Genomic DNA, 18,794 nt, shown 5'->3' with positions numbered 1-18,794 from the left:
AAAATATTTACCTATTCAACTCAAAATAGAGGAACAGGAATTCGTAGCAAAAAGATGGAAGATATTAGATTTTATTTCTTTCTATAAAATATTTATCCACTTAATTATTGGGATAAATTACATCCACACCCATAATCTATAATTTATTTAAACAAATCACTTTTGTCAGTAAAAAACCATAAATAATTTATATAATGATGTCGACGTTTCTACAGGATATGTATAATTTTGCAAAAAATAATGATGGTTTATGTGAATATTGACATTTTTAATGGGGTATATATAATTTTTCAAAAAAACAAAAATATCCCGTATAAATAGACCATTAATTAAGAAGAGATGTAAATATACTTATCCTTATTATTTTATCATACAACACAAAGAACCTGTTTGTTTGGGGTTATATACAGTGATGTTGAGAGGAATACTGTCCAATTAGGGCAGTTCCACTGGGGAAGTACTGCAACTGGTGTATTATATACAGGTAGAAGACAATATCCACAACTTCTTTGTCCATTTTTTATTCATTTTTAATATATAATTTCATAATCATATTATAAAGAAATAGTAAAGTTTATGAAGTATTATGTGGCAAAGAATATATATATATATATACATACATATATTTAAGTAAATTCAGGTTAATTTTCAGTTTTTTCCTTTTTCATTCATTTTTTTTTAAAATTAGGTTAGGTAGGAATCGTTCCGGCCTTACCACTCTGGTACTCAAGTCTGTTTAAAATTTTCTAAATAAGGTAAGATTAATGATTTTACGATTTTCAGAATTATATAAATGAGGGCTCGATAATATTTTTGAGATATTAATGCATTACCCTTTTAGCTCATTTTCTAAATTGCTAATTTTTGTTATTCTATCTTTTCTAGTTTTTCGGTATAAACAATGAACAGTATCATTCAATGTATTTAAATTCTAAAAATTAATTAAATATATTGATAATTTTAAATATACGTCCAAAGACAATAAGTTAAATAACTAATATAAATTCAATCACCAAATAGCTTATCAATTTTATTATTGACATAATATTATTTTCATTAAATTAGTATCAAAATATTAAAAAAGAATATCATGTCACATTAATAAATAAGAAAAAAAACATTATCTAATATAAGTCAAGGAAACATCAATTATGATGTTGTGTATAAAGAGACGAATGAATGGAGAGCTAAGAGTGAGGGGTTTGGCCTTTTCTTTTTTTAAAATATTTCGATATCTTTAAATCAATCAATGTATTATTAATTATTATTACAATATTTAATGTATAATATATTATTACAATATTCAATATTGTAATACATTAATATTTTTAAATTAATTAAAAAAATTTAAATAAATAAATAAATAATATACTATTATTAAAATTAAATTATAAATTCATAATTTTTTAATTATAAAATATGATGGTGATTGGTGGGACAATGGATAATTGGTGATTGGTGGGGTTTGGCCTTTTCAAAAAGAACAACATAAACACTTTCCCGTGACTCATCCTGTCCATGTCCAGTGTGTGCGTGCTAACCGAAAGTGCCCATTTTCAAGAATCATTTGCTCCTTACCTTTTCTTTATTCAACATTTCATTATTATTAAGATAAATTATAATTATTTTTTTAAAGATTTGATATAATTATAAATATCAATTACTATTCAAAAATTATAAGTATTTTTTGATATTTGATAAAATTATATAATCTTTGGATGAATATAAGGGGTAGACGGAAAAATTATAAAAATATTATCTACCTTGTTCATAAAAAAAATTAAAAAAATAAAATTATAATATTTGGTAAGTTACTCAAAAAAAAATAATGAATAGAGGCTAACGAATTATACTAATTATTTGACGATTGTTAAATTAGTGGATATTGATAATTTTTCAAATAATAATGAAATATTCGTAATTATATTTCAGGAGAGATCATTATAATTTATCTTTATTATTATTTTAATACACGTTTCCATCAACGGATAAACAAAATTAGAATTCATAAAATTCTAAGAGCAACTGGTTAAATACAACAAATCCCTCTATATAAATGATAATTAATAGATAAAAAAAAGTATTTTTGAGTTAAAAAATAAATAAATTATAGTTAATTTTTTTAAATTTGGTATAATTAGGAATAACATCTCATTATATAAAACAACTACAAAAATTCCCCTCAAATGAAATATATTTATGTAGCTCCTAGACGATGAGGTGGAAATTGTTATTGCTTGCTGATTTTTCATCTTTTAGAAAAAAAGAGACTGAGAAAATGTAAAAACAATTAAGGATGGGTGAAGTAAATAATTCATAGAGCATATCAGTATATAAAATATTTTAAAAATATAAAATTATAATTCATAATTCAAAATGATATTTTGATCTGTTCATTGTAAATTTTTTATGAAAATCTAATAAAAGACTAATTAATGTGCTCATTGTTACGAACACTAAAATTAAAGAGGTATTAATAATATCTCAAATAATAAATAAATATTTATAATTATACCAAATTAATATTTCAATGGATTTTTTTATCATTATGAAAAAAGTGTATGTGATGTGATCCCTAAAAGTTAATACCATTTCGCAAAAAGTTAAAGAGAGATTTGTATTTATTGGTGTTTTGAGGATGGGTAAAGTGCAATTAACTCACATGTGAACTTTTCTCCCATGCTTGTCAGAAATATTTTCCCCCTGTTAGTACAATAATCACTAATGATATGCCACAATTTTTATTTGGGAGTATTAGGCCCGCTATAAAAAAATTATATTTAGTATTTTTTGATATTTATTTTCATCGAATAAATAAATCTATCAATTAATCAAAATTCACTAAATTTATTAATATTAATAAAATTAAATAAATAAAAATTTAATATTTATCCTCGATTGACTTATTACTGACTTACTATAAGTCAAACAATTTTTTTCTAATTAAACGGTCTTTATAACGGTGGAAATATACCTCATCGCCTATATTCATGTGTGAAAATGTATACGGATAATGTAGTCATAAAAAAATTTATTTGACCTGCAATTAATCAATAATAAGTCTATCAGGAGTAAATATAAATTTGTTATCTAATTTTTTTGTTAACATCATTAAATTTGGTGAATCTTAACCAACGAATAGATCTATTTCTTACACGAAAGTAAATTTCAAAGATATTAAATATAATTTTCCAAAGGGAGTTTAGATGTAATTACTGCAAACTTCAGAAAAGAGGAGTGTAATTGTGTACAATAATAAGCTTATGAGCTAAATAGTCTAAGAAAATATATGAGAAACTGTGACTATATAAGTGATTAGTATCGCATACTATAATTTTAAATCGTACATATCGTACTGTAAGTTCCTTTTAAAATTAAATAAATAAATGTAATAGTCATCCTAAAATCAATGCAATATATCTAAAAACCACATTGGATAATTTAGATAACAATTCGATATTGGTGGAGAAAATTATTTTCTTCCATCAGAGAAATCAGTTGCAAACATGGTTTTGTTGTATATTTTCTGAAAAGAATATGCATAGAACCAAACAGAGTTGACAATTAGTTGCACCCTTTGAGTGCCCTGGGAAACAAAAATCAGAGCTGAAGAGTAATCTATGAACAGTTCCGTTGGCTATTTTTTTCATTTGCTGGCATCATAAACAAGAAATACCAAAATCTGTCTTGGTGCAAACTCTCCACTTGTAAGAAAATTAGTGTGTGAACAATATCAGTCGGTATTGTTAACATAGCGCTTCCATTTTAAAAAGAAGATTAAAGTCAACAAACAATGCCCATGTTTCTGGAACCAGAATGTTGTCTCAGTGGTGTGCTATTAATGTTGCTCCTTTACCTGGTGTGTAACATACAATAAGGAGCATCAGTGACGTCAAAGTCCAACTGCAGCAACATCAGTTATACCCAGTTCGACGCATAAAGAGTTGAGACCAGGTTCCTTCAGTAGACTATATGCACAAAATCCGTAATAAGAGTGGTACAGATCTGGCAGCAACCTCGGAAATTTACTGAAACCACCATACTGAGACAAGAAAAAGAAATGGTAATGAGGAGATCACTTCTAAAACAAGTTACTGTTAATCAGATATGCGATTCCTATGGTCAGGAAATGAACGAAACAAGAAAATGGTGAGAAAAAATTGATCTGTTTTTCTCTTCCAACATTACCTCTTAATAAGAGAGGATCGTAACAGTGCATGTCATGCTGTTTATTCAAAGCGTTCTGAATGTATGACAAGAATAAGTCGGTAAATAATTAGGAAAGTCGAGAAGATGTATTCTTATCTATAAGTTTTGTCCAAATATTCCAGAGCAGGTTGTAAATAATGTGCATCTAGTTGCTTGTCTGCATCAAGTTTGTGGTTTTCACAAATGAGTAGAAAGTTATTGGGATGATGAAACCCCAAATCATGCATTTCAATGTGTACTTGCTTAGAACCTAAACTTATCACTGGCATGATCGTAAAAGATATTAGAATTACTGGCCACTAAAGCTGAAAGGAGAAACAAAAGCACCTCAGATTGGCAAGTTGACAAAAATCCACGTAATGCACTCTCGTTGATGAATGTATCTGCTCCTAAGATCCGTAGAACTCCTCCAACCCTAAGAGGTACATGCAACTTTAACATTAGAAAAATAAGTAAAATCTAAACAAATAAATAGAGGTACATGCAACTGCAAAAGGATTATTTCAATATACCAAAAGGCATAACACGTATCAGTTGGTTTATTGGCTCTACCTTGAAAGCCGCCATCTTGTGCCTGCTTCTGTAACACAGACAAATAGGTTATGCAGTAAGGGAAAAAGGATACAATCCCATAAGATGAGAGAATACATAGAATCCAGTAAAAGAGTTAACTGAATGAGGATATACATTTTCATTTCAAGATTCATATCTAATAAAGCTATGTCAACTTTGCTTGAAGCCCTTTAACAGCCATCTCTTAACTGAAACAGTTGCATTATGTTACTTTCTTTCATTCTTCCTTTTTAAGCACGAAAACAATAATCAAATATTTAGAGGGATGCCTCTCATAGCTAGAAAGACTTCAAATATGTATACCTAACCATTTATATCTGTGACTACTCATACCACAATTTTTAAAGTCTTTGAATTTTAGGAGATTATTGAGCATGTTTCCTATATCAACATGATTTAGCTTCCTGTCCTCTAAAATAGATGAGAAGATAAACCTGCAAGCTCCAATCGAGAAGCAATGGCACATTGATGATATGACAGGAAGCTTTTTTAGACAGTAAATCTTCTTCTATGAATCCCATCAGTTTAAGAGATGCAACAGCACAGTATGTGGCTCCACCTGCGACACTAAAAGAATTCCCATCCATAAGTGTTACAAATATCTGCAAGAAGCAAACACCTATGAACCAAAAGCAGATAACCTGCAATAAAATATAAATGCAGCCATCTCTAGTTTATTGGAAACTTAGTCACTATAAAAAGAAAATCTACATTCTCGTTCCGTAAGATTTCTCCTTACAATTAATAAAAAGTCAAGAACAGGACTATAAAAAAGAGAGAGAATAAAAATGTAAAACAGTAGATTCTAGCACTGGAAGTTCGGCAGATTTAGGACATTATTTATCCAGCTAAGAATAATCACAGGGAAGAAAACAGTTGTAAGATTTGGGTTAGAGAAAGCAACTGCACGAACAAAACAGACGGAAAGAATAAAGAGTTATATATACACTCACCATGAGACTCTGAACCAGGGATCAATCCAAAACCACCATCATATGACTGCAACGGAAGCTTAAATAATAAATATGCTTGATGTCGACCAAATAAAGAGATGCAACCTCATAAAAGAATATAGACTAAAAGGCTAATCAAATAGACAGAGATATAATCCCAGTCAAGTTATATACCTGACAATTTACTATATACTCCTTAGCTTTTTCTCGATCCATGCCATTCCAATTACCCAACATGGAACAAATGGCCGCTGGGACATCAACTACATAAATAATTCTCATCGAGAAGAAAACAGAACATGGAGAAATAGTTAGAGAGCAATTTGTTACCTGCACAAAACACGAAGCGGAGATCTGTCTCACCTCCAGTATGAATGGGCATAAAACTGGGATATATATGAGGCACAATAAGTCAGATCATCAATTCAGCTACCTCAGTGGATGTAAGTAAAGACTACAGCCTTTTAGCAAGGATTAGAAAACAACAGAGTGCAACTTCAAACTTAGGGCCACAAATACCAAAATAACTTATCAAGCTTTATCAAGACTGGGAAAGCAAAAGGCACCAGGAACATTAAAAACAATTTCTTTTCCACTCCACAGTGACTTTTTGAAACAACTAATACAAGAATTATCTAATTGGTCAGCCTTCTGTAAATTTAACAAAAAAAAGCTATGAGCTCAAACGCACATTAGAGAATGAAACGAATAATTCCATTCGAGAAACTAAGAACATGTACAAGAGCAAATAAGATACAGAAAAAATAATGCGATGGACGCTGGCCAAGATGAGGTCTCAAGTAGTCATATCCTCAACCCATTAAAACAAGATAGTATATGGGAAGAATTTCCTCAATGTTTTGAGTAAGATATTCATGCACCAGTTATTAGAGGTGGATGAACAGCCACCAATGCTATAGATCAGTTCCTCTTTTGTATTTTGGGTGGGAAAAATATACCATATAGAGTAGAATAATGCAAACAAGGATATTATCTCCTTTCTCGAGCATAATTAACATTGCTCCAAAAAGTTACATCAAGAAAAACAGACCTAGCTTTCAGCAAAACTACGATAAAACAGAAATTTGTACTTTCAGCAAAAGTGTAATAATGGCACAAGTAGTTAACAATTAGTTCAAATTTTACGAAGTGATGAAAGATAAAAGAATGGTTTTGCTTTATCCGAAGATATATTTCTTTCAAATGGCACATCTAATTCTACATATAACCTAACTTAGATGTTACAGAAGGAGGCAAAGACTTCTGGAAATACCACAAAAAACAAAACTATGCATGGACCATAGTTCAGTCTATTCATTAGCTTGTCAACAATGTGGGATATCCCACATTTAGCAAAGACTACATCTCTGTATTGTCTGTGATGTTGTATTGATGTCCTGTCATCATATTCTGCCCCAACACAATCATTAAATAAGATCTAACCGACTATATCAGCTTATAAGTGATCATTCAACCTACTAGTTGAACCAATGTATCATCCAACACAGTATCATCTGTAACAATATAGAAAACCGAAAGCCATGCCCTCCCTCACTATCAATACTACATGCCTCCAAATATAAAGGAACCTTCACAGAATTGATTGTTATGAGTATTATCACACTTATTTGTCAGCAGATTAATAACACGTATAACCCACTATATTCTAGAATCCAGGCCAGATAGTAAACCTACGTGACCATGACCTCCTCAGCCATTTTGACATAAGATAGTTGATTGCTCATTGTTCGCCTACATTCTTCCTCCATAAATGGCAACATACTTCATGACTGTAAGGCAACTTGCCTTTTCAAGTAAAATTCAAGGATTCATGGAACCCGCTATTTGAAGAACAAAAGATACTGAAAAAGTCAGCGTCCAACTATTCAAACTTCTTCGGACTAAATCAGAAACTAAAAGAATAAAGCAAAGTGTGATACAATTGCCTCATCAGGCTGATCTTAAACAAATAACATGACCAAGGACTACTATATACTCAAAAGAAAACCATTGAATCAAGAACGAAGACAAAACATTAATTATGGTACCATCCATCAGGCTGCTGAAGGTCTTTCATTGATTTCAGTAATAACTCAGAGTCAATAAGTGATAAATCATAGCCAACAGTCTTTAATATGGCCAGGGCACAGTAAGTGCTCGCCAGGTGACTGCCATTGAGGATTGCTGCCTGCAAAGATAAATTTAAAATACACACACAAACAGTCAAACACGGAAATCAAGGAAAGAAGACGAAAGACACTTCTATGCCTTTTTGCCTAAATCGATGTGTATAACCAGTTTCCGTACCCCATTATTATTGGACTGAAATTGGGAGCTTCTTGAACCATGGAATCCATAAAATTGTCCTGTGCAGATACAGAGTTTCAAGTAAACATTCTGGCATTCTCAACTGTAGTCTTACTTCTGTAACAAAACAAAGAAACTCCTGAAAATGAATTACCTTACCTTTTTCTAATGTGCTGTCATTCCTTGGATGAGCTTGTAGCGATAAAACCCAATTAATAACAGCTTCCTTGTCAATCTGATGGAAACAATCAAAATCTATCAAGACTTCATGTGGAAATTAACACTAGCTGTGTATGACTTGGAAAGGGAGGTGATTCTAGGTCAAAATGTAAAGAATTTCCTCCAGAAACCTAGCACCGCTGGAATCTTGCACAAAGTTTAAGCATTTTTGTCGTGCACTGCATTCTAAAACCCATGAATGGCTGTGCTATAGAAATATATATAAACCCACAAACTGAATCTTTAATGCATTGATCCCCTGCATGAATTATTATAAGCAAGAAAATGGTTGAATTATAGAGTAACTAGAACTAACTCTGTCCTCTACAGCCCTATGTGAGCAACAACAAAAAGACCTAGCGTGCAAGTGGTGGTTAAACTGCTCAAACTCGACATATAATATCCCCAAAAAACAAGCACACACAATATCACAAAAATTGGAGAACAGAACTGAAACAGAAGAAAGAGAACCATACTCGATCGAGGGCGCGGAGGATGTCGAGGCCAGATATCACAAAGTAGGCGAGAGTAAGGCGATTGATTTCTTGGCCTTGGTAGGGCGACGGCAGCAGCTGATACATCATCAGCAGATAGTAAATGTGCCGATCTCTATCAAAATCCAGTAATTCTGGATCGGATTCCCAATATTCTTGTTCCTCCATTATCAAATTTTGAGGCTGAAGCCTCCGACAGGAATTCGTTTGCCTATGGAGATCTGCTACAAATCCGACGTCTCATACAAGACTTGTTACCTCAAAGTTGAAGTCAAGTTTTTTATGCTTCAGAGAAAGTAGTTTCGGTAAACAAAATATAAAGGATAATTACATTAACGCCTCTTCATATATTATATTTTCACAAGTTATTTTTGTTTTTTGTTTTTTGGATAATTATATAATTATTTATTGAAAATACTAATATTATTTATATAATTTATTTTATTTTTTAAAAATTATACGTACACCAAAATCATGTTATTATTACATAACTTATACTTAATATTTGAGATAATTACACTCCCCTCCTTTAAAATTTAGTGAGATTACACGTAGACCTCATGTGGTTTGAAAAATTACATTTAGCACCCCTGAGGTTTATTTTCGTCTAGCAAATAAGTACTTTCGTTAGTCAAAATTCACTAAATTTATTGATATTAATAAAAAAATATATATTTACCTTCAATTAACTTATTAGTGACTTATAGCAGGTCAAATACTTTTTATGACCAAATTAACCTCATACGTCTTCACGCATTAATGTGTATATCTTGACCGTTATAAGAGTAGTTTAGTTCGAAAAATATTATTTGACTTGCAATAAGTTAGTTTTAAATCAATTAAGGGTAAATATTAATTTTCATTCATTTTTTTTTTTTTGTTAATATCAGCAAATTCAGTAAATTTCGACTAATGTTGAGACTTATTTGCTATCCGAAAGCAAACCTTAGGGGTGTTAAATATAAATTTCTCAAACCACACAAAATTTATGTATAATTATAACAAACTCAGAGGAGAAGAGTGTAATTATTCTTTATTATTACGATATTATTGGGGTTTTTTATTTTTAGTGAATTTACAGTAATATTGCTACATTTAAATGAGCATTTGCGTCTCAAATATCTCAAATACGAGACCTGTAACATCACCATCATAACCATATTAAGAAGGTTGCGATAATAGTATTTTGATGCGCAAGTTAGATAGATCATAAAGATAAAGTGTTTGAGGTCATAAAACTACTCATGCAGTAAAAATTGTACCGGATGCATGGAGAGAGATTATGTATAAATTTTTCTTAATTGCACAATTTTATATAAATCACATACACCAAATGATCGAACTGTAATAGTCGGTACATACATATTAAGTTGAAGGCACTAGAGTTAAACCGTAAAGATTTTAAATCAATGAGATAAATTTAAAGCTTGACTGCTGATTGAGAAATAGTTGGAGGTAACATCTAAACACGACCTTTATAAAATACCAAGTCGGGATTTTAAATCCCGACTCCTAATCTTTTGCGTTTTTTTTGTATATTCTATTGACGAGTTGCGATTTCATGTCATAATTTTATTATATAATTGAAAAAAAATTATAATAATATAATTTTTTTAATAATAAAAAATTAATTAACTTTGCAATCATTAATATTTCTATAATTACTGGTGCTTTTATCTTTCAACATGACTGTATGCCATCAATACTTATAAAAATAATTGTAATATATATTATAAATATTTATCAGAATCAAATATTCAATATTTACTAAATACTTTATAGGACTTTTATCTCTCTCTCTCTTTATTTTTTGTGAGAGGATATATCTCTTCTTACTTCCTACACTTATACAATAGGGAATCATTTATTTTTTTATGAATAAAATGATCATATAATAATGTAAAAAATAATGTTTGATTTTCAATCTAAATAATTTGGTTGTACGTCCAAATAATCTGGTTTTTTAAAAAGTATTTAATATTTTTACTATTAAAATTTTTTAATTCATCGCTCAATCTAATTAAGTAAATAGTTTATAAATTTTATTAATTTATTAAATCCTACGACAAATCCATTCGAGTCCGTCACCATTTAGCCAACGAGAAAAGAAATGATGGGACCCGCCCTTTGTCCGTTGCCAAAAGCAAAAGAGGCTTAAACCCTTCACCACCAGCAAAATCTCAAAACCCCTAAAGGAACTGCTTATAACATGATGAAACGGGGAAAGTCATCCGTCTTAACATTTGCTGAGAAGTGCAAGGTCGATAAACCCCCCCCCCCCCCCCCCTCAAATTATTTGCTAATTCATGCTCTAATGATAAGTGTTTGTAATTTCCACATGTTATTTTGGTTTATTTGCAGAATATATTGGCTTCCAATTGGCAAGGTAACCTTAACACCATCAAAGCCGATGCCAAAGGAAGGTAATGTGGACGGGACGACGATTAAAATGCTGTTTAAGACGGCTGGTTGTTATGTGTTTATGTTTTTGTGGTTCTTTGATTATTATCTTGGATTAATTTATCCTGTCATTCAGCAAGGAGGAGATTTACACTTCAAAAGTGAAGTATATTGTGAAGAAAGGGAAGCCCTACATCTGGGTACCTGAGAAGGAGATGCATAATGTGGTATGAGTTGCTCCTACGAATGCCTTTTAAGTTTTGAGTGGTTATGAATTTTCTTGAAACGTATTGCTTTGGATGCATTTTTGGGGTTGATAGGTATTATGTGATTGTATGCTTTAGTTCTCAACTTCTTTGAGGTGAATCGACATTGAGTCTGAAAAGTGCATGCTGATGTTTAATGGTATTCGGGCTCTATTATTCTACAACTATGCAGTGCTATATTGACTCGAAGTTGGTGTTCCTGGGAGAATGAATATTGGTTTTCTAATTCATTACTCGGAAAGCTAAAATTTTTTTGGAACTTTTCTGAAATTGCTATACTGACATGCACTCAAAAACTTCTATAGCATTCTAGAAACTTGGGTCTCAAGGACTGTATTTCTCTTAATGCATAGAGTGTAGAGTAGTATATCATCTTCAATGGTGCTTTCTAGCACATACAGCACATATGCATTCCAGATTCTAGAATGCATGAACAGAAAGGGAGGATGTAGTTTGCACCATGTACTGTGTAGAGTGCATCAGCGAAGAAAATGATATAATGTTAATGATTCAGATACAAAATAAATGGGTCGTTAGCAAGTCAATAGAAAGACAGAGCGTTGAAGCAATATGATCAAACTGTCCCTTCCAGACCAGGAGAAAGAAATCATTACAGTTAATGATTATCAAACTATCATGAGTTATTCAAATTTCAAAATATCAAGCATAAACTCTACAATGCATTATCAGTGTAGTGTCGAGGATTGTCTTTGTGATATCTTATCATGGATCAGTTCAATAAGCTTAGCCTTGTCTTAGTTTTATTGTGGTCAGGCATGTCTCGTGCAACTATCTACTTGCACATATGGTAGTGGAGCCAGACAGTTTTGTTCTATTCGTGATTTGTCCTTCATCTGCTATTCTTTTACAGAACACTATTATTGATGAACGTGGCTCTTTTGCTGTGAGCAGTCCCTTGCCAGGTCCTCTTGCGCATTTACTTAGATCAATAAGGAAGGTTTGAATCTAGTTAATCAGTTTATTGCTTTAGCATTTCATCTTTCTCACATGGATGCCTTGTAAATCTCCTTCCTATGTGCTCTTGACCTTCAATAATTTGACAGAGTTCACCCCATCCTCTACTCATTCTTCTCATTAGAATCAACAAAAAAGATAATAAGAAGAAGATTAAACAATAATTTTGTTCTGGGTCTTTCTGTATAGTTAAAAATCACAAGTCACGTTGGGTATGTTTTTGCTTTCTTGAAGCTTCTAGTAATAATCACCCAGTCACAGCAGTCGAAATATAATAATTGCTTCATATTTTGCAGACACCAGCTCGGGTTGCTCTGGTTGGGGATGTTGTGCATCTTAAAGATGAGAAGGTATACGACGAAAATTGCAGTTACATTGTTATTGCTATGCGCAACATTTCCTCTTGATGCCTAAATCTACATTATTTAGTTTTATCTTCTACAATTTCTTGACTGGAATTTTTCCTATGGGAGTTTGTAAGTTTCTGTTAAGCTTTTGTCTAATTTTTCTGTTAAGCATATTTCCGCACCATTTTAAACTCTCATTTTCACCCACTTCTATTCCTTTTAGAAGCAATAGGAAACCAATCAACCTGCTGATGTTATATACACCTCCTGGCCCAAATTTGTGCGTCCAGTTTTACCCAACCCGGAGTTTGAGAGCATTGAAAAAGTTTATGTTCTGTGTGCTTCTACACAATTGCTCTTAAAAGTAGTGGTTGAGAGTTATTGATTATGTAATTATTTCATTTGAGAGGATGGTGTTGGAAAAATAAATCCATTTTAATATGGAGTTTTATTTTGAAATGTTGCGAAAAGGGAAATGCGAGTGATAAATCGGGAACAGGGCACGATGATTTGGTGGCATCAGAATATCAATTTTGTGGCCTGGAAAATGGACTGACTGCTAAAATAAAAAGGGCTGAATAGGAAAACCTGGATATTTGTTTTCCTTTTCCTAGTCTCTGCAACGATATTATCCAGCATGTGTATGATTGCATCTAAAACTAATCAGTGCTGTTCATGCTCAGCTGTAAAATTGCAAAGAGAAACAAAGGTTTTCACTGAGATGCAATTCCTAAATTTTTGCCCTGGATCTACGTTAGTCAATTTGAACCTGCATTATACATGTTCTCTTTTTATGATTACTCTTCCATAATATATTGAGTCACCAATGACACTCACTGAGAGAACTGGAGTATCCCTACTGTTGTTTCTTGTCCTTGTCACAGGCTATGTCAGCAGCAGAAAGCCTTAGGGAAACCCTTTTAGCAGAACAAAGAGCTGTTAAGGGGTTGAGTTATTCAGTGTCTGGAACATTGAGTTCATCTTACCTTGGTTCTAGTTTGCGAAGTGCAAACCTCGAGGAATTACTCCAAGGCAATGAACAATACTCTGTGTACAGGTTCAATCTAAGGTTAGAATCTTCAGAACATCTTTTGACATTTTACTCTCAAATGGCTTTACGTCAATGAACTCATTCTAAGAGTAACAACTGAGGGTTTCATTTGTATGCTTAACAAACATTTAGATGTCAACCAGGAAGCAATTATATGCCTCAAGGTTGGGGAAGAGGGGGTTTGTTAGAACAACTTTACAGGTCACTTCATAATAGACTCTTGAATGATGGCTTTGCAATATCATTTATGGGTAAATTTATATTTCACGGAGTGGACGGTACACACAGCTTGGAGAATAATACACAAGAGCCGATAGCTATACTTTCAAACAACTTACTTCTGCAATTTTGAGGGGAAAAAAACATATACTGACAATTGATGACTTTATGTTATGCAGCTCATGCATGTATATTGATGGCAATGGAGGAATTCATGAAGTAAATCTTGAGGACATTGAAAAGTCTAAAGCAGAGCCTCTATGTAAGACCTATTTCTCGTATAAGGTGCTTGATCATTGTGCTCATCTTAAGTCATAAGGTGAGCCCTTTTCATGACACTCTAACTTCTGATTTAAGCAACTTCATTTTTGTTGTCTAGCTCTGTTCGCAATGGGCCTGATTGATGGAATTAATCAAAGTGAAATGAGGCGTCGAGCTCTTATTCTTTTCTGCATCACTTTCCTAAATGAAAATGCAAAGGTAAGCTTCACTTCTCTATTGGTGATAAATGGTTAGGTAGTGATGATAATTCTTTGGCACTTTGCCAGTTAAGAGAATCCAGCAGAAAATGTGAAGTCGGTCTTACTTGTCCTATCAAAAAGTAGAATCTTCCCCCTCTTTCACCATTTCATTATTGCGAAGCTCAATAAGAAGTATCAGTACCCTGGAATGACAGTATATCTTCTTAAGCTGTGGTAGAGTTATCAGGTCTCATGCCAGTTTATGTGCCTTCACAAACTTGGTAGTTTTACGTGTTAGTTCCTATTATTGTAACCATTTTTCTTGTTCCTTGTTGAGTTTTATCTTTCTCATAGCAATATAATCATTAGAGCATGCACTTAATTGCAGTAGAAGTCTGATGCCAGCTTAGTACCCATATTATTCCTCAACTATCTCAATTTCAGGCATATAGTAGCTGTTTCTGTTTTCTGTATGAAGTAAGAAACCAATAAGTTTTACATACTACAGCTCATGAATCATTAAGCTTGGCACTCATTTTAGATCATAAATACCCATGCGTGCGAGCGTCATGGTCAGCTTGTGTTGCTGAAGCCTCAGTCTGAAACATAATGTCTCTTCTGTATAGCTTAATTTATTTGTGGAATAAATTCAACTGAGCTGCACCATTATCCACAGCGGTGAATGTTCTGGAAACAGCTTGATCATCTTAGCTTTTGAAAATAAGCTTTGCTCTGACAAGTGAGTTTCCTGCAAACTGTGGGTTTGTCCTTTTCCCTTTTTGTCCTCACAGCAATACACCATTTAAAAGCAAAAAAATGCCCCATTCATTGCCTGATTACTGAGTTGGTTTTTTGGAGTGTACCACCAGAGTACTGTCTGAAGTGCCTTGTATCTATTAAAATCTCAATTTAGTTAACTTAATATGAGTCATGATACAGCTTATTCAATCAATTAGAAAGAAAAGAACAATGATAAAAGAGTCAGAACTAAGATGCTAAAATGTCCACTATCTTTTCTACATTTTTATTCAGATAGATATATCTGTCAATTGCACAAAGTATTAAAAATCAAGAGAAAGGTATTTAGCACTGGAATCATCTCCTATAAAGAATTGCTACAAGTGTTCATTGAAGCTTACTTTTTTGCCCCACTATGATTACATATGATACATATGGAGCATGACCGTGGTGAATTAAAGATGTTTTATATCGATGGAAAAGAACACACAGTCATTGAAGAGGTGTTTCATGTTCTTGCTAGATTTATGAAGTCCAATGATTATTGATAAAGTAATTTCAAGTATGAAAAGAGTAAAAAATTCAGGAAGTTATTAAAAAGATTAGCATCTGGTGTCATAAGATGATCATCCATAGGCGTTAGCGATGAGGTGGAGCTACACCAACCTTTCTAGTTATTACAAAAATCAATGCATCAATTAAGGAGAACAAATTTTGTACTGAATCAAGGATATATTAAATTGTATGCACATGCAATTAGATCGGATGAAGGATTTATTAAAATGTATGCACATGCAATTAATTTTGATTGGATGTAATTGCACTCCCCCACTGATATACATGCACCTTTGCACCTGCGAATGACAGAAGACAGGAGAATGGAAAAGTATGTTAGGAGAAAAGGGTTTACTTTTAGTGTGCCACTGTGTTACTGTTTATGAAACGTGAGGTTGATCGTCTTAGCATCATAGCTAAAATGAGTTCAGTGGTTAATCCTGAAGATATCATCTGTACAACCATTTTAATATGGTCAACTCCGGTTTCTGGTTGATACATGCAAACAGAACGACCAAGAGGCAGCTTCTCTCATGTTTTGTCCTTCTTTGAGTTGCTGAGGATTTTCTTGAAATTATGTGAATCACTGACTCGTCACTTTGCTTGAAGGATGCTTTTCTTCTTTCGGTAGATAGGAAGGGATTTGATGTGCTTGGAAAAGTTTTGGGCTCGGTTAACGCTGATGGTTCTCGCGAGTACCAGTGGAAGGAGTTGAGATTCACATTTAAGGACGAGGCTGGTGATGTTGAAACATTCTGTCAACGGCTGCTTGAAATGGAAGAGGAAGCCCTGAAGAGTGTTTCGCAGTTCAGCGGCATATGAGCCTGTGCATATAGATAATACTGTCCTAATTTAGCAGGAAAGCAAAAAATGAGGTTTTTTGTTGTACCGTCAGGCAGACAAAGATAGAGGCGAACTCTCGCCAAATAGGGAGCTCCAGAAGACATGAAACCAAAATTATGGTAGAGCTAGGACAATTATTGTATGAATTCTATCCAATGCTAGATGTAAAGGCGCACAATAGATCAATACGAACATTATGAGCCGTCCGGTAATAAAACCAGTTGTTACGGATACCTTCTTCTCGGTTCCTTCTTCCATGACATGACTTGATTCAAGCAGTTTGTATGAGCTTCCTATGCCAAATTTTGAGTAATCAATGTACAGAATCTCTATTAAGTTTCAAAAGTTCTTCTGCAGGTTAAATGCAGTGGTCCTCTTATGCAAATATTGAATGCAGAAAACCCCTTCAATAAAAAATAAAAGATCACAACATTATACTTCAAAATGGAGAGGCAATTATTATTGAGCTTCTCTTCAAAAAAATTCAGGGGGTTTTGTTTTGTACCTAGAACTTTTATAGGGGGCAAAATGCAAATACTCAAAGGGTTGGCTCCTGTTTGGTCTTACTTTGATACTATATTAAATTTCAAGTACGTAAAGTGAATAAATAATTAAAAATAATCAAATTTAAATACGTGAGATGAGGAACAGAAGAAAAGAATTATGTGGTTCGATAGTAAGTCTTATACGTACGATATAAATATCTAAAGGGCTAAATTATATTACGTTAGCTTATTTAAACACTTCATTATTATAAATGTTAACGTATATTTAAACACTTCATTATTATAAATGTTAAAAAAAATAAGAAATAGAGAAACTCACTGCAGAACCAAATAAAAAAAAAAAATATCAGAGCAATCAATTAGATGCTTTTTAGATTTTGCAATTATATCAAAGAATCTCATTTTCTCTTAACAGTGAATCAATCACAATTACATTATAATTCTCCTATAACAAATTTATACTCAACAATATTAATTTCAAATAGCATTTTATAATCGACTAATAATTATTATTAAATTAGACACACTATCAATATACAATCAACATATAAAACGTCGACTTCAAATAACAATTTTATAATCGATTAATAATTACTAATAAAGTAAATAAAAACAATCAAAGCAGATAAAATAGCGACACTACATAATTAAAATTAAAACCATGATCTCTAAATCATACAGCATTCATCTTGTTAATTGAATTAAACTTCATCAGCATATTAAAGAATTAACTTTTTATTCCTAACAATTATAAAAAAACTTCCACTATTCGCAAATGGTTTCGATTAATACTAAAATATTTTTAAAAATTAAATTAAATTATTCAATATTATTGATCAAATAAATAATACAATACAATTATTGGAAATTTCTTCTATTGACTCTGCGGGCGATCATGAAACCAACCTCTAATTTCCAGTGCCCACAACAAGTGGACGGCTAATAGAGTCTGAATTCAGTAGCCAAACAAGGCGTTGACGCAGCAATCAATGAAAATTCCTCTTCTTCCCTCTCCTTTCACATTGAATGTACACTTTCGTCTTTGACCTTTTCCAAGTCTTCTTTTATCACTTAATAATTAGGGTTTGCTCATAGGGCACTTGAAAATTGGGTATAACCTACATCCCTATTGTCTGTGTATTTTTTGGATAACATAAATTGAAATCGACCCAATAATATTATTCACTATACATTCTATCAGATTTATTTTAAGTCAACGAAGCTCAATTTTTTTTTACGTCAATTGATGTGATTGGTCCAATTCGACCTGTTATATAAACACCACAGCCCTCCGAACGTCAGGTACGCACTCTTGGCTGCATTTACTCATTTATTTATATCTTCGTACTAACTTAAATATCGAAGAGTTATAATTGAAACCTACACAGTGTTCTTCTTATTATATTCTTTTCACGCGTGACTCTTAAAATCAAGCCGTTACGACTTGATACCAGAGAACTGTAAGTGGGGCCTATCTAATATTCTTCCAGCCCTCCGAAACTCGGGCCTTTATGATTTGAAATCAAATAACTATGAGAAAACAACTTTTAATTGAAGTTAATGTTTCAATTTCTTGAGAGCCGAATAATAGATTGAATCTTCTATTATAAAGTCTGTTTCATCTTCTACTCCATTCAACATATACACGTTACGTTCATAAAACTTTTTTTAAATAAAA

At 32.4% G+C, this 18,794-nt stretch overlaps 2 protein-coding genes across 4 annotated transcripts; one reads left to right on the top strand and one right to left on the bottom strand.

Annotated features, from left to right (window-relative positions):
* Positions 1 to 3,619: 3,619 nt before the first annotated feature.
* Positions 3,620 to 9,060, bottom strand: PGGT-I (Prenyltransferase family protein). Of its 3 annotated transcripts, none has more exons than XM_011093160.3 (11): positions 8,738 to 9,057; positions 8,202 to 8,277; positions 8,043 to 8,101; positions 7,784 to 7,923; positions 6,066 to 6,121; positions 5,910 to 5,986; positions 5,736 to 5,781; positions 5,217 to 5,341; positions 4,722 to 4,789; positions 4,537 to 4,624; positions 3,620 to 4,042 (listed from the first exon to the last, which is right to left on the bottom strand). In XM_011093160.3, exons 1-11 carry the CDS (start codon positions 8,921 to 8,923, stop codon positions 3,893 to 3,895), a joined length of 1,071 nt encoding a protein of 356 aa, XP_011091462.2. In that variant the 5' UTR covers positions 8,924 to 9,057; the 3' UTR covers positions 3,620 to 3,892. The 3 variants fall into 3 exon arrangements, with proteins under 3 accessions (XP_011091462.2, XP_088742174.1, XP_020553146.2); XM_088886048.1 differs by lacking the exon at positions 3,620 to 4,042 and adding an exon at positions 4,049 to 4,243 and having other exon boundaries at positions 8,738 to 9,060; XM_020697487.2 differs by lacking the exon at positions 3,620 to 4,042 and adding an exon at positions 4,228 to 4,366 and having other exon boundaries at positions 8,738 to 9,060.
* A 1,798-nt stretch (positions 9,061 to 10,858) lies between these two features.
* On the top strand, positions 10,859 to 16,843 carry LOC105172065 (uncharacterized). The gene is made up of 9 exons (XM_020697148.2): positions 10,859 to 11,015; positions 11,117 to 11,178; positions 11,292 to 11,382; positions 12,293 to 12,379; positions 12,693 to 12,746; positions 13,628 to 13,812; positions 14,193 to 14,275; positions 14,393 to 14,493; positions 16,377 to 16,843. Exons 1-9 carry the CDS (start codon positions 10,965 to 10,967, stop codon positions 16,587 to 16,589), a joined length of 927 nt encoding a protein of 308 aa, XP_020552807.2. The 5' UTR covers positions 10,859 to 10,964; the 3' UTR covers positions 16,590 to 16,843.
* The last annotated feature ends 1,951 nt before the right edge of the window (positions 16,844 to 18,794 follow it).

This window comes from Sesamum indicum, linkage group LG10 (genome assembly GCF_026168435.1).
Source record: "Sesamum indicum cultivar Baizhima isolate 11 linkage group LG10, ASM2616843v1, whole genome shotgun sequence".
Taxonomy (NCBI): Eukaryota; Viridiplantae; Streptophyta; class Magnoliopsida; order Lamiales; family Pedaliaceae; genus Sesamum; species Sesamum indicum.
The sequence above is the reverse complement of the archived record's forward strand: the minus strand, read 5'-3'. Positions and strand labels throughout refer to the sequence as shown.